This window comes from Ipomoea triloba, chromosome 8 (genome assembly GCF_003576645.1).
Source record: "Ipomoea triloba cultivar NCNSP0323 chromosome 8, ASM357664v1".
NCBI lineage: Eukaryota > Viridiplantae > Streptophyta > Magnoliopsida > Solanales > Convolvulaceae > Ipomoea > Ipomoea triloba.
Window position 1 is genome coordinate 2,863,194 of NC_044923.1, and position 17,858 is coordinate 2,881,051.

The 17,858-nt window shown below is 35.2% G+C and overlaps 1 protein-coding gene across 1 annotated transcript; it reads right to left on the reverse strand.

The window, feature by feature from the left end:
- Positions 1 to 9,114: 9,114 nt before the first annotated feature.
- Positions 9,115 to 11,088, reverse strand: LOC116027819 (aldehyde oxidase GLOX-like). Its single transcript, XM_031269580.1, has one exon. The coding sequence runs from the start codon at positions 11,007 to 11,009 to the stop codon at positions 9,348 to 9,350; it is 1,662 nt and encodes a 553-aa protein (XP_031125440.1). The 5' UTR covers positions 11,010 to 11,088; the 3' UTR covers positions 9,115 to 9,347.
- Between the last annotated feature and the right edge of the window lie 6,770 nt (positions 11,089 to 17,858).

Consider the following 17,858-nt stretch of genomic DNA (forward strand, 5'->3'; position numbering starts at 1 on the left):
CTATTATTAAAAACAGAGTTTTTTTTTTTTTTTAAACAGAGTTTACTCATAGCAAACTTTTGGTGACTGAATTTGTCTTAGTTATGGCCAATAGATGGGTGATTCATTTGAAACTGATCTCAAAATTTTCTAGAAGTCTAATAACTAAAATATATTTACTTGTACATCTTGAAAAAATAGAAAATAGAAGTAATAAAGAATGAAAAGAAGAAAATGAATTGAAGCAACACAAAATCTTGTCGTGTGCAATTAATGAAGGAAAAGAGGTTAGTTTGTTCATTATTATACTATAGGTTGAGAGAAATCCGTCATAATTACAGAAGAGACCTATGTTACATGTCTTTCATTATTACAGATTAGACACCTCACAAGCTGTCCCCAAACACCCAACTAATTAGGAGTTTTAAACCTCAATATTTGTTACAACTATGTCAAATATGTCAAAAGAGTGAAACATAATTCTTTATTAGAAAGTCATGATTTTGATTCTTTTATAGTTGAGTGTGTTGTATAAAATTGTTTTGTACAATTTATCTTTTTTGTGTTATTTATGAGTTATTATATATAAGCGAATTTTATCTAATACACACCTTTAAATATACGTTATGAGTTTCTTCGTGACCCTAAAAATGATTAAAGGTGCCAACACTATAGTTGCCACCTTCCATATCCAATCATCACGTGAAAGCAATGTCATGCCCACTAGCTGCTTCCTTACTTGTCCTATGCGACAAAGTATAATTGTAAAAATAATGATGGAAATTTCTTGGTGCCCACACTGTACTTCTGCAATCCCTAAACCCAAACAACATAACAAGAAAATTGTTTAGAGTTGATGGAGCAAATGTACCTCCTAGTTGATCTCCACCCTTTTGCTAACTTGGGAGTCCAAGGGACCAAACTCTGGTATGAGGCTCAAAGATATTGTTGGTGGGAGTTGAACCCTTACCTTACACGTGTAGTGACTTTAAATCAGATAGTTTATCGCTTGGTTTAGCCTTGCGGGATGGTTGATCTCCACCCTGTCGCTAACTTGGGAGTTCAAGGGATCAAACTCTGGTTGTCTGGTCTGAGGCTCCAAGATATTGTTGGTGGGGTTTGAAGTCCCACGTTACACTGGTGTGATTACTTTAAGTAAGATAATTTATCACTTGAGCTAGTCGTGCAGGACAGGTGTCAGTCACTATTTAATGGTTCACAAAACACGCAAAAGAGTTAAATTGCATTACGTAGGAAGACCCTTTGCAATGGATTCAATTGAGAGGGTGTTGAAAAAAGAATTGAACTTGTTACTTTATAGTAAGACAATTATGCTCTACTCACTTGACCATTCTTTTTGTGTTGCATGAGCTTTTGATTAGGGAGTCAGATAGTGAAGAATATGATGATTTGTTAATGGGAACTCGAACAACCGAATAAAACTTGGCTAAATTTGTCATTTGTCTCGTTAGGATGGTGGCTAGGTCATTAAACTTCTTTCTTCTAAGTTTGTTAAGTCTCCAAAGCATAGCTCAATCGATTAATCAAAGAAGTATTAATAAGTCTAATTTGTTGATAGTTCTAATGTGTATGGTTCAATTCTGAATACAAACACTATGTTTATATATAAATCGTTAAGACATATGTTACGATTTACTTCCTCCACCCGAGCAGGATTGGAGGGAATGCAATCCTAAGTTTTAGTTAAAGTGTCACGTCTCAATTAGCTTGCTATTAGTTGCTTAATATGCATACCCCTATCGATATGCGTTGTACCAAAACATTCTAACATTTAATGAGAAATGGACAGTGGGAAAGAAATCTGCATAAGACAATATTCTACTCTCATCTCCACATGCACTTCACTTCCTATCTAAACTCTGTAATCTTATTTAAACAAAATCAAACTCTTCCAAATCAGGTTGTTTAGTTGTTTATTATTATTATTATTATTATTATTATTATTATTATTAGGGTAACAAAAGTAATATGCAACTATTATCCAAAAGTTTGCACTTGATAAACTTGTTCATGTGTAAGAACAAACTCAACAGTTTTTACAAAACTTTGTATTCTTTTGTCAACAAGGAGAGCGGGGGAGAAAACTAGCAAAAAAAAAAAAAAAAGATATTGAGCGGAGTTGCTGGTGCACGCATCGCGCACGCATCAATTTTTTTTTTTTGCGGAGCCCACAATTAAAAAATATTTTTACAAGGACATTTGCAGTTGTGGTGTTTAGTGTGGTTTTGAGGAAGCCAAACTTATGTGGAGAGAGGGTGAGGAGAGAAGATTTGGGTACGCACTTGCAAGGACTTGGTTTTTGGTAGTAAAGTGAGTCCCACCACAGCGCAACAAAAGCGTCATTTGTGGCTTGTGAGGTGCAACACAGTGCCCAGGCCAGCTGAGCGCGTTAATCTAAAGATTTTTTTCTCCTTTTTTTCCCTTTCCTCCTATATTTTCTTTCCTAGTCACATTGCAAAAACTCTTCAAAAACTATAATGGGAGATGCTCTAAATTCTTTTTTTTCCTCTCTTACCATCTCTTCCCTCTACCTTACCCAAATAATCCACAAAAATCCCCTTAGACTATTGGGGATGCTCTGGTCTAATAGTTGTAAACAACACAAGAGAGGTAAATTACATTAAGAAAATCTTGTGCAACAAACTCGACCGAAAAAATATTGACAAGATCGAATTAAACACATGACCTTCAAATACGAGAATCATATTCTATTTACTCCGTCAATCAGAAATTATTATTATTATTATTAGGGTTTAGTGATATTACAGTTAATGTGAAAGGCAGAAGAGGTGTACATCAAGAATAAAATTATTGCAGACTCCAAGTATATGCTGACAATTGAAGCCCGTGATCTATCTCTTTAGCTTCCAATTTCACGGTCTCCATCACACGTGAACTCACCGATCTGCCCTCCTATAATTTACTCTGCTCTGCATTTTTCTTGTTTTATTATTATTATTATTATTATTATTATTATTATTATTATTATTATTATTTTATTCTCCATTACTGCCATTTCCCATTCTTCACAAGCAGTTTTCCAGCCATGCATACATCATATCCGTAATAACAACATCAAGCTGGCAATTTATGAAACTGGCATTATTATTTCGAGTTTGGAGTTAATACTCGATTTGGTCCCTCAACTATTTTTTTTTTTTTGGCAAAGTCCCTCAACTATTAAAATTTTATCATTTTTATCTTCGATTTTCAAACTTGTTCAATTGCATCTCCAACTATGCAATTTTTACTTAAAGCTAGTCTTTTGTTCAAACCAAAATAATCCCAAGTAGGACAATTTTGGTTAACAATTGTATAGTTGGGGATGAAATTGAGCAAGTTTGATAGTCGATGATTAAAGTGATGAAATCTTAATAGTCTAGAGATCAAAGTATAACTAAATTGGTTAACCAATTTAAGGAGGGTTATGTATCTTGCTTTGCAGGTTTTCATAAGGTGCAAGTTGTGGGGGGAATTTGTAAATCCGTGACGATAAGGATAGATGGAGACATTCAAAATTGGAGTGCATGCAATTTATTAAATTGGCATTATTTCGCTTATAATACATAGTTTAACTAGTTAACCAATTCAAAGAGAGATACGTGCCTTACTTGACTAGCCGCCATAGAATGTCTATTGTGGGCTCTAGTTGGGAGCATATAAACCTACCACTCTAAGATAAAGCTAGCTAGGTAGAGGCATTCGGGATTAGGGCGAAAGTTATTGAATGAATTGATGACATTGCTCGACGCCTCGACACATAACTCAACTGATTAACCAATCTAAAGAGAGCTAAGTACCCTATTCGGTTGCAGGTGTAGAGTTTGGTAATCTATAAATCCTCGAGTCTAGAACAAGAACAAATAGAGATATTCGAGATTAGGATGCAATTTATCCAACTAGAATTTGACAGTATCCCCAAATCCCAATGCGTGTGACAATCTAGCTGTTCAACCGTGTTACATACAGTAATATGTATATATCACAATGTCTGCATCCATCCTTCACGGTGCAATGATACTAAACGATGATTAATAACCTTATTCTCGTCAAAAGCAACACCCATACGTATCAACCACTCTCGTTGACTCTATAATTAGTATCACCATCTCTCATTCATTGTGGATTCCAGACTGATACCCATGCCATATTATCTCATCTTCCCATCCCCACAAAAAACCGAAATACCCTCGCCCCAAAAGCCTCACATTTGATCCGACAAGATAGTAGATGAGTAAATTACAGTGACCCAAGTGCCTCTTAGATATGACTAGTGTCTGGTGCTTACAAAGAACTCATTACATTAGGTATAACTCCGATACTGCTGTTATTATCAGGTCTCGATTATGTGTCTTTGCTTATAATCTATCACCTAAAAATCAACTGACTGGCATGGATCTTGACAGTTGGTTTTTCAATTCTCCCACTCGAGATGCAATTGCGGATTTAATGGCGGAATATATAAAAGACAAAATTGTCCTAAACATGATTCTAGATATAGTCTTCCTTGCTAGCTTTTCCAATGTACAAAATGAGACTCCATAACAAAAGAGAATATGCTCCATGACAAAGAGGCCACAGTGCATGCCAACATCAACATGAGTTAGTTTGATTGGGAAAATGATTCTTATAAGATTTTGATACTTTAAGAGGAAATTAAATCTCTTTTGTCTTGTAATATTATAGTTCGTCTTTGCTTTTAAACTGAGATAATACCCGAAATGACGGGTTTCAAATAACACGTTCGAACTCATGACTTTTGACATGGAATTAGTTCTGATACTAAATTGAAACAAGTACTCCATCTCAACTAAAAATCTAATTTGATAGTTGGACTGCTGTTGGGCGTCGGGCAGGTTGGCCGAGCTCAGCCCCTGCTCGATTTGAGATTTAGCATTGTGGCTTACCATAGGAATGTGGTTAAATAGTTAATGTCCACCTACCTATATTCAGACAACCAGATAACCAAAGAATTTTGTGATTAAGCATGCTTCACTTACCATAATCACAAGATAGGTGACTCACTGGGAAGTAAGCATAGTTCCGGATAGATGTACGTGGGTGTAAGTCAGACCAAGTCTAGTCTCGAAATTAACGAGACGAAAATCAAGTCTAGTCTCAGATGGAATGTGGGCCCGACGACCAAGTCCAATCTCGGACAGGATGCTCAACAAAACGTATTGAAACGCAATAGTAAATTCATCAATACCTAAATAACTGAATTAAGATACCACACTCAAAATTATTCCCAAATTTTCATCCTAATTCCTTTAATTTGTACCAACAAGAGAAAAAAATTAAAATCGCCAGATTTGCATAGAGTTAATAAAGGGTAATGGGTGGAATTCCTATGGCAACTTGTTCATTATCAATTGAGAAAGCATCATATGCAGGATTGTCTGTTTCCCTCAAATAGTTAAGTTGTAAAATGAAGTGACATTTTGTTCCCAACTTTAGTTTCACATGCAACCCCAAAGAAAATTCCAAAACACCCAATTGTAGCTTGATCGCTTTAACCACGTTCACAATACTAAACAATGTTTGGCCATACATCGTGAGGCCAAATATGTCACATCTGTACTATAATTTCTCCATTCCAATATCGTTGTCAAGGTCAGACTAATTCAGATTTTACCCTAGAGTAGAGACATGATATAAAGACTAATTTGAGTTTAACTCGAATGAAAGTTTGTTTAATTAACGCCCTAGAGTTCTTTTAACATGGCAGATGAATATAAAAATTTATTAACAATAGATTTACCAATTACTTTAAATTGCTCGTTTGATTTCTATATCCGTACATAACAACCACTTCGTATGTCCATGTAGCTAAATGATACTCCGTAAGTACTAAATTCCATCATATTCTTCACCCCATGACTTCGATCTATATAAACTTTTAAATTTTTTTTGAATGACGAGAGAAACTCGCAATTACTTCTTGACGATGTGTACCTGATAAATCCTTTAAAGTTGTGCACAGGGTAAATCCCACTATGTGTAATAGCTATATACACATTTTTGGTTTGAACCCCAAACTTCTTTTAAGAGCCCATCATCTATCCAAAAGACTAGTAGAGAAAGTAAATTATAGTATGTCTCAATTAACCTACATGCTACAAGGTATATATACGCTTTTTTGTCTGAATGATACATATAGTATTCGTATCTCCACCACGACAAAACTAATCCAAATTCAATTCCAATTCAATGTGTAGAAATTGTGTCTTATAAAGGAAAGACTTGACTAAGAATTCCTTCAACATAATGCATATATATATATATATATATATATATATATATATATATATATATATATATATATATATATATATATATATATATATATATAAGTGATTATCCGACCTTATGGTTATATTAATTTGGCGTTTTTTCTTATTATAAATTCAGCGGCTCTTTCGTTCTCTGTCCATTTAACTGTTCGGGTCTATTCGCGTTCGTTCTGGGATGCACGGGAGCTGGCTCTAGGGATGATTATATTAATTACGTATTTATGAACTGACAACTTGTACGACATACATACTATATAATATACGACCACTTCGTATGTCCGCGTAGCTAAAAAAATATGTACATATATGATATATGTACAATGATAGGTGAAAGCTGCCGACAATCTGACGTTCATGGTCGTATATAGGACTGGTGGAGGGGTCCAAGTGAGTTACTGAGGTTGCAGCAAGGACCAAGGGGGAATGGTGTCAATTAATTACAGCATGTGCATGCTAGGTACTACACCTAAGGGACCTTTAATTTCAACATTTTGATACAAACAAAACAAAAGAGAATGAATATCGTTGGGGTTATAAATACCCTACAATTAGCCCAAATTTGGCTTCGTTTGGATTGCAATTCGATTTAAACTTAGCGTGTCTGAAAATATACTTTAGAGGTGTTGGGCGGAGGTTGGTAAAGGGTCAAGTTCAGCACTCGGTGATAAGAAATTGTTGAATGAAAGCTTGAAAGGTCCGTCCAACACCCTACTACCTCTTGAAAATGTGGTGGCATGCAGTATAAGAAAATAAAGTTACACATTTGCTATTAGCTATAACTTTAATTTTAGCGTAACGGTAAGCGTTTATCCTAACAAGTGGTATCAGAGCCGAGCAATCAAAATACGTCTAATTAATCAATTGTGAGATTGGAACCTATTGGAGAGAGATTGGACGAGGTGATTATCAAGTAAGTATTGTAGGTCTAAATCACCAAGAATGAGTACACGACTTTAGGCATGAATCTTGTTTGTTTGTCTCCATATGACAAAAACCTTAACATCAAAATATACTCTTGATTATGAGTTTGAACTTCGCCGGAACTGTCTCATTCTACTCGTATATATAACTTCGTTTATATTGTTCTAATTAATACGAAATGTCAAGACCCAAAATATAGCACATTAATGCACATATAAAGGTATAATAACTTCAAATAAAGACCGGTCTTAAATCTCAAGGCCAACTGTCCAACTAAAGAGGTGCTTAATTACAATTCAGTGAGTGAGAAATTAGTTACTGTGTTCGACGGTCAGCTGTTTCACCCAAAGAGGTGTTTATAATTTACTGAAGGAATTAGTCATTGTGTTCAACGCTAGAAATTCTGGGTACACCCAGAAGAAAAGAAAAATGTAACAAACAACATGGTATGATATTATTAAATAAAAAAATCATATCTTAATATGAAATTATATAACAACATAACACTTATCAAATCAAAAATTCNAATATATATATATATATATATATATATATATATATATATATATATATATATATATATATATATATATATATATATATATAAGTGATTATCCGACCTTATGGTTATATTAATTTGGCGTTTTTTCTTATTATAAATTCAGCGGCTCTTTCGTTCTCTGTCCATTTAACTGTTCGGGTCTATTCGCGTTCGTTCTGGGATGCACGGGAGCTGGCTCTAGGGATGATTATATTAATTACGTATTTATGAACTGACAACTTGTACGACATACATACTATATAATATACGACCACTTCGTATGTCCGCGTAGCTAAAAAAATATGTACATATATGATATATGTACAATGATAGGTGAAAGCTGCCGACAATCTGACGTTCATGGTCGTATATAGGACTGGTGGAGGGGTCCAAGTGAGTTACTGAGGTTGCAGCAAGGACCAAGGGGGAATGGTGTCAATTAATTACAGCATGTGCATGCTAGGTACTACACCTAAGGGACCTTTAATTTCAACATTTTGATACAAACAAAACAAAAGAGAATGAATATCGTTGGGGTTATAAATACCCTACAATTAGCCCAAATTTGGCTTCGTTTGGATTGCAATTCGATTTAAACTTAGCGTGTCTGAAAATATACTTTAGAGGTGTTGGGCGGAGGTTGGTAAAGGGTCAAGTTCAGCACTCGGTGATAAGAAATTGTTGAATGAAAGCTTGAAAGGTCCGTCCAACACCCTACTACCTCTTGAAAATGTGGTGGCATGCAGTATAAGAAAATAAAGTTACACATTTGCTATTAGCTATAACTTTAATTTTAGCGTAACGGTAAGCGTTTATCCTAACAAGTGGTATCAGAGCCGAGCAATCAAAATACGTCTAATTAATCAATTGTGAGATTGGAACCTATTGGAGAGAGATTGGACGAGGTGATTATCAAGTAAGTATTGTAGGTCTAAATCACCAAGAATGAGTACACGACTTTAGGCATGAATCTTGTTTGTTTGTCTCCATATGACAAAAACCTTAACATCAAAATATACTCTTGATTATGAGTTTGAACTTCGCCGGAACTGTCTCATTCTACTCGTATATATAACTTCGTTTATATTGTTCTAATTAATACGAAATGTCAAGACCCAAAATATAGCACATTAATGCACATATAAAGGTATAATAACTTCAAATAAAGACCGGTCTTAAATCTCAAGGCCAACTGTCCAACTAAAGAGGTGCTTAATTACAATTCAGTGAGTGAGAAATTAGTTACTGTGTTCGACGGTCAGCTGTTTCACCCAAAGAGGTGTTTATAATTTACTGAAGGAATTAGTCATTGTGTTCAACGCTAGAAATTCTGGGTACACCCAGAAGAAAAGAAAAATGTAACAAACAACATGGTATGATATTATTAAATAAAAAAATCATATCTTAATATGAAATTATATAACAACATAACACTTATCAAATCAAAAATTCTCCTAAACTTATTCATTTTGTTATCCAATCAACCTTAAAAATAACTACATTTTGGATTTAATTTTCTAATCTCGTGTAAGAATTTAATCATTAAAAAAAAAAAAAAAAAAAGAATTTGGCTAATATCCATGTATATGTTTTCATGGAATGTGCACCCAAATACCCTCGCTAGGTATTTCTTGATGAACCACAAAGAGCATATAGTACCCGGATGGTGCTAGAATGGCCGAACCCGGTGTCACTGCGTCGATCTGGTACGTACTTTTAGCAACATATTTCACACCCCCGGAACCAATCACTAGAAGTCTTTGGTTCATAGAGAATGAATGTGTGTTAAATGAAGGTGCAACGAGTGTCACCGTGACCAAATTTGTATTCACGGGTCCCGCCACCTTGAATCGAACCGGAACCCGTTTTCCATACCCGAATTGGGAATGTGAAGCGGGCGAGATGATAGTTGGGCGGGCGAGAGACATTGCCGGGTCCAAATACCCCGGCGAGAACGCTTCCAGCCGTAACTCCGTCGGGAATAAGACGTTGGTGAAGTTGTAAAGCTCGTGGGCATTGCTGCCACCGACGAGAACCCGGCCGTCCCGGAGCAGAAGCGCGGTGGAGTGGTACATTCGGGGGATCGCAGTCGGGTTCTGGAGCTCGAACCGCGCGCCCACTGGGTTATCGGGCCGGTAAAGAACCGGATTCAAAACCGGCCCCCGACCGAATTCCCAACCCGCGGAGCCGGCACCGGCGCCGTTGATAATAAGGACGTTGCCGTTAGGCAGAGTCACCATGTCCCCCATTAATCTAGCTTCCGGCATAGTTTCCATCACCCATTTCGGGTTCGGATCGGTTATTATAATCCGCCCACAAGTGTTGAGCGCGTGGAGAAACTTCCCGTTTTGGGCGTTAATATATGACCCTCTTGGAGCGCCGCCGCAGACCAAAACCTCCGCCGAGATCGCCGGAGACTGCAAATTTTTCAGCGGGAGAAGAACCGCCGACCCCGTGCTCGGATAACACCGCGGCTGGCCGTCCGGCATTTCCGGATAAGCCCTCACAACGAAATTCTTAGTATAATCGAACAAAATCGCCCGATTATTCGCGAAAATGAAGAGATTCCCATCGACATTGAGAAAAACAAACGGGTAAAGATTATTCTCCTCATTCTTATCATTAGTCTCAACCAAAAACCTCAGACTATACACATGATTCGCAGCGGTTTTGGGGTAAAACTCATAACTATACGCGCGTCGCCCCCCGACGACGATCTGCCGTCCATCTGGCAAGATTTGGCTAGTAGAATACCACCGCCGTTGGATCAACCCGCCAGGAATTTCCTCCCAATCACATTTATTATCACTACAAGGCCGGAAAACCCTCACGACGTGATCGCCGTCGTTGAACCCGCCGGTCTGAACCAAAATGCCGTCCGGCGTGACGGCGCCGGAGGAGCACCACACGTCGGTGTTGACCGTGAGCGGGCGCACGGAGTTCGAAGCGACGTCGTATTCAACGGAATGAGCCGTACAGTCAACGGCGAGCACTTTATCGTTCGGATCGTAACGGCATTTCCCGTCGGGGAGAGAAATGTTGGAAAGTCCGAAATCTGTGCGGTCGTAGATGACAACTTTGTCGTTGTGGAGAAGCTGCATATGCATGGCGACTATGCCGAGGTTTTGCTGGAGTAGGTCCCACTTTCCGCCGCCGCCTGCGGCGGCGAAGAGGCTGTTACGGCGGCATTGGAGTTGCAGAAGAGAATGCAAGTGGAACAGTACGAAGAAGATAACAATAAATTTTCGATTCATGTTTTGAATGTGGTTTTTTTTGGAGTGGTGAGAAAGGTTGGTGTTGGATAGGGTATTGTTTTTTGGTTTCTTGGTCGGAAGTGTGTGGCTGAGTGGGAAAGATAGCCATTTTCCCTCCATTATATATAACGCAGGGGATGATGGATGGGATATATGATTACTACACGCAAGCACCCGCGTCAAATTTCAACCTATCTGGGCTTGGTACTCCGAATATAGTGATTTTCTCCCGTTCAGATTTAAACTTTTAAATTTATCACCTATTTATTGTCTTTGAAACATAAATAGTAAGATTTTGAAAGTCCAAGAATTACGGGTTTTCAATTTGAAAGTATAGCACGTGGCAAAACCATTATACTCAGAGAATCGCATAAGAAATTGACTCATTTTTTATAAACTATGTTTTCACTATATCAAAAGTTATAACAAATAATGATAGATTTGAATTATACACAAAGCGGCATGACCATTGATAGAATATGGACTATGGGTAATTATCCGATCGCAGTCAGCTTGACATTGGAAGGTAGTTAGACCGGCGCTCGACACTCGGGTTTGGGACTTGACCAGTCAGCTTTGACGGTAGGAGAAGGAATTAAGTGATAACTCCACGATTATAGAAAGATAATCAAGGTTAACATAAATTATATCGTACTTCCTAATTATTTTTTCTATTTTATAAATCACCCCCACATCTCATTAATTACACCACTCTACAATAAATACCAAATTACCCTAATGATATTCTACTTCCATATATATATATCCTATTACTAAGTAAGCTTTTATGATGGAGTTTTGTTTTCGTTTTTGTTTTTTTGTTTTTTTTCGAATTTGAATTTGAATCCAAAATTTATATGTATAATTCTTTTGTGCTCATGTCTTAAAAATGAGTAAAGTAAATAAATTGTGAGATATGAATCAAATAAACTTCAATACCATATTTGTCTTTTTGTAAGTTTGTTCTTTTGGTTGTTGTTATAGTAGTCGTCATGTGAATACATGATTGGGAAATAACAGAGTTTATTTAGGGAGTAATGAATGAATTATTCCCTCCATCACATTCTTCCAGTTTTATAAATTTTTTTTTCTACGATACTAAATTACTAATATATTAATAGGACTGATATTAATAGAAGAAATGTATATATGCTTAATCTAAAAAGCACATAATAAATAATTCTTAAAGTAAAAATATGGTTTTCGTGCAAAAACTTGTAAAACTTTTTGGGTTCTACAAACAATTAATAATGATTGTTGAAAACTATAATTAAATATTAAAAAATTACACTTTTCATTCATAAATTATAAGGTAATTGTAGAATTCGTCCGACATATATATGGGAGGATGTAACCCATGATAACTCAGTTAAACACAGATGCTAGACATTTGCTTACTGTGCACACGGAACTATTTACTTTGAAAGGTTATTCCTATCGCTGGTGAGACTCGATCCCGAATCATTGTAACTAACTGAGCTACTTATATGGGACACTAAGGGGATGTTTGGTTGGGTGGAAAAAATTTTCCATGGAAGTTGTTTTCCTTAAAATAGAGGAAAGTATTGATTTATGATGTTTGGTTCATGGAATTCATTTTCCATTGGAAAATGAATTCCATGAATTTGAGGAAAACAAAATCCTTGGTTGGACCAAGGATTTTGTTTTCCATGGAAGATGGGAAGAAAAGTTGGTATACTTGGACTATTTTACCCCTTGTGCTCTTTCCTAATTATTATTATTTTTTTTAATTTGTATGGGCATATAAGTCTTTTACACTCATTATTCCTTACAATTATAAATTCAACCAAACAACGGAATTAGTATTCCCAGTAATTTTTTTTCCACCAACCAAACAACAAACTTCATCTTCCTAGTAACTACTTTTCCATGGAATTACAATTTCACTTCCCTTAAAATATTTTTCCCGAACCAAACGAGCCCTAATATTTATAGCAAATTTTCCGACTCTGAGAATAATCAAGACGTACATTTTAATTTCCAATTGCTAATATTTTAAAAACTGAAATTTCAGAAGACTATTCTTTTAAGGACAATAGCATTTATTTCTGTCTCTCTCTCTTGGAATTAAAAATGAAATTAAGACGACATTGTACGACGACGTTGTGCAATTATTATTATTGTTTACAGAAGTGGATCACCGAAGACGATGAGTTGTTACGATTGCGGTGAGCTGCTTTATGGTTGCCTGGTTGGATGTGATGTGGTAAATTGATGTAAACCACTCGAGCAGTGAAGAAAAAACATGGTGTACTGTGATCCGAAAGGAGTGACCAAATATGTGGAGTTATTAGAAGATAATAAGTTTAATTTTTGTTAACGTCATTTGGATTGATGTGGTCGTTCAGTGTATTTTTATTGTAATTTATCTCGTAGGTGTGATTTACATGTTGTTATTATACATGAGGAGAGTGGTCGTCAAATGGGTGGAAATGTGGAATCATAAAACTACGAATTCGATTCCTACCCTATTAAACAAGATTTTTCTAGTGCGATTTACCTTTCTTATAGAGTCGGCGGGGTAGAGTCCACTAAAGTCCGCCATTTGCTGGGCCCTGCTTTAGACCCACGATCTAAGGCGGGGCTATAATGATTTTGTTGTGTACCATTATGCACCGTTGATTTTGCTCGATCTTGTGGTTTATAATGATTTTGACTTGGTAAATATACATCACTGCACTATACCATTGCACAACTGCACAACTACACTGGATGCACCATTATATTGCACCACTCCTCGATCTTTGTTAACATGCGAACCTGTGTACCATTATGCACCGTTGATTTTGCCCGATCTTGTGGTTTATAATGATTTTAACTTGGTAAATATACATCACTGCACCATACCATTGCACCACTGCACAACTACACTAGATGCACCATTATATTGCACCACTCCTCAGATCTCGGTCATTCAATATCACATCTCAACGGTGCATAGGAGTTCATAGATTCAAACCCGAGCAGTGATTAAAAGTATGTAAAATTATGTATATTTACACTAATATTAGTAATATATTCACATTAAGCGGGATAGCTTGGCCGGTTAAGCCTGTTTGAACGACTCTGCTCTCATGTGTGTGGAATTAGTAAAACATAATTTTTGTACTAAAAGGTTACGAGTTTGATTCTTACTAATAACCTCTGACCCGTCGCAAAAAATCTCCTTATAAAATTTACCTGTGCACACTTTCAGTGAGTGGATGCGGATCCCCATTACTTAAAAAAATGTTATGAAAATTGGTACAATCATCACCAATTAATGATTATTATGAAATCGAAATGTATCATCTTTCATTGATCAGCTGTGACAACACATGCACACCCCCCTTTCACTATTCATAGCTTCTTTAATTTGGTTCTCTACTTGCATACATTGGATCCAAAATTGGAAATTCTTGAATCTTGTTATACATTCACGTGATTTTCGTTATCCTGTTTTGTGGAATTATTTGCTGCTGTCATTCCTTTTAAAGCATGCATGTAGGTTTTGATCTGGAGTTAGGTTTCATATCTATGAAGATACATGATTGACATATCATATATGCGTCATTTAATCTGTTTCATCAATGGCCTAATAGCCTTTTAAATTCGAATTATTAGGTATACCTTATATATTGTCGTTATGATATCTCGATAAACTTAATTGGCCAAATATGCCAAAGACCTTGTAGTCTAGTGGCACCCGGTGTCCTAGTTATGAATACTACATTGTAACAGAGTCAGAAGAACTTTAAAAAAAAAAGGGGCCAAATATCATTACTTAGTCAATTAATATATAATTTTTGTGATGTGCTAAGAGCATCCTCAAAAGTAACAAACTTTTGGTGATTCTTGTCGGGCCACATGTGCTAGAGAAGAGCGAAGGAAAAAAGAATTGAAGAAAAAGCTAATAGTAAACAGCGTTGAAGAATGCTTTATTTGGCTTTTGATTGGACCCACAAAGATCCTTGATTTGCCGGAGAAAAATCATGCTTTTCATTTGTCAAAAACAATACATGATTTTTTCTTTATTGCAAAAACCAACAAAAAATTTCAAATGGGAATGCTCTAAGATATTATCGGTTTAGTTTACAAGGACGAAGCAAATTAATGTTTCCGTTTAAGGAAACATGAGAAGGGAGATTGAGAAATTCTTAATTAGTTTTTTTTTTTTATAAATAATTTGGATTGAAATGAGATTGCATATATAGTACATATAATAAATTGTTAATACAACTAGAATAAATCTAATAGTATTGGTTTTAATTGGAATATATATTGTTATTTGGTTTACTCTCTCATACCATCCACACCTGAAAGTGGAGAGTAGTAGTGGATAATATATAATATACATGTACAAGCTAAGTTGTTACACCTCCTTTTTCATCTTATTACTACATTATTAGAAAATTAAAGGTACAAATGGGTTGAAGTATTATTTTAGTTTCTATTTTTTTTATTAAAATTATTACACCCTCACATGATATTATATATCTATAAGATTCTTTTTAAAGGAAAAAAATCATATGGCAAGGAATAAACAAATTTACACCTAAGTAAATAAAGAGTTCATGATATGTGTGTAAATAGGTTCCTATAAGAACTAGACTCCCTATGAGAAATGTCGGCAAATTTTGGTGTCATCACCGTTATTATAGATGAAATTCCCAACGCAATACACCAACCAAGGGCATATATTTAGGGGGTGTTTGGTTATTGGCTTATAAGCCAAATTTTAGTTTATTTGATCAAGTTTAGCTTTTTGACCAACCAATAAGCTATTTTGAAGTGTTTGGTAAATGGCTTATTGGGCCAATAAGCTGAAAATTGAAAAGCTAATGAATGTAGCTTTTTGTATCAGCTGGTTTGGAACAATGGATATATTGACTATTTTATCCTTTAAAATCAATGGGATTTACTTTTAAATGGGTGGTGTGTTTGTTATTTTATAATAATAATAATATTAATAATAATACCCTTAAATGTCATTTTACATTCAATCAGCTACTAGTAAACAACTAATTTACCAAACAGTTTTTTATAACCAGCTAATACAATCAGCTGGTCAAACCAGTTAACGCAATCAGCCATCAACTACTAGCTAAACCAACCAGCTATCAGCCGTTTGCCAAACACCCCTTTAGACCATGAGAAAAACAAGAGTGGCAACCACTGCAATCAAAACACATAAACTCCAACTTGGAGTATGATTGAGTGGAAGAGACTCATTCATCCTTAATCAAACGGCAAGGGTTCGATCTTCATCCCCTATCGCATTTAATAAAATTATATGATTAAATATGATAATGTTGTACTCAAAAAAAAATATGATAATGTTATGATAATGATCGAAATCAATGGGCTTGTAATTGGTGTGTCCACTATGGCAATCCTTTCGTCATCTATCTACGTGGATTTGGTACTCTACATTAAATGCTACACCCAAACAGAGATCAAGACTTCCTGCTAACTCTGCAGCTAATTATTTCCTCTGCTCCAATATATAATTGCTTTGTTTTAAGTTTAAACCCTAATTAACACAACAGTTTGGAGCAATCGAGCAGCTCTTACTTGTAAATGTGGTTTGGGCAAAATTCGTTTTTATAATCGAGTAGTTGTTACTTGTTACTTGTTAGTAGTGTCTATAATTTATAATGAAACCGTCATTCATGAATTTGCATGGAAAATGACTTGCGACTTACATGCACACTTTTGTGTGGTAGATGATTTACATGCATACAAAATATGAATAAAGCCACCATTATATTCCCTATTTTCTTCTACTGTATAACTTTGAGCAAATTCATTAGTTAAGATTTTTTCCTTTAGGAAAAAGTGTCAAATTGGCCCCCTAAGTAGGGTGAATAGTGCAATTAGGTCCCATAACTGAAAAAAACTCCATTCAAGCCCCCTAAACCGACAAAAAAGTGTAATTGAGTCCTACGTGACTTGTTTATCAGGTCAAATTCAGTTAAGGGGCCTAATTGCACTATTCACCCGACTTAGGGGCCAATTTGACACTTTTTCATTTTTTATTTTATTTTTCAAAATAAATATTCTATAATCTATGGACGAAAAACGTAATTTTTCATTTTTAAAAAAAAGTTTATATAGAATTATTATTTTTAAATTATTTAAAATAATTTTATAAAACTTTTTTAATAATATAAAAACAATTATTAAAAACAAAAACAAAAACAAAAGTCGGCAGTCCCAAGCTGGACTGCCGACTTTTTTTTTTAAATAAAAATAAATAATATTTTTAATTAATAAAAAATGAAAAAGTGTCAAATTAGTCCCATAAATTGGGTGGATACTGCAATTAGGCCCCTTAACTGAATTTGACCTGATAAACAAGTCATGTAGGACTTAATTGCACTTTTTTACTGATTTAATGGGCTTGAATGAAGCTTTTTTCAGTTAGGGGGTCTAATTGCACTATTCACCCCACTTAGGGGGCCAATTTGACACTTTTTCCTTTCCTTTAATTTTTTATGGCCCTACCATTTACTATCTCACTCAAACTCAAAAACTATTCTTTCCATTAGTTTAAGTTTTTCCTCAAGTTTTTATGTGAACACAACAGTTTACATAAACTATTTCTTTATTTATTATCATTCTAAAAAATATAATTATTTAAATTTAAATTAAACATGTTAAAATTTAATTGATAATTATAAATTTAATAATAATATTTAATTAAAAATTTACATAAAAAATGGCAGCATAGGTCTTTTAAAAAATGATGTTATAAAAAATAAATTACAAAAAAAAAAAAGAGAAAAGAAATCAGCTGGTCATTGCAATTTGCATGCAACGGCAAGCTTAATCTCAGAGAAATTAAAA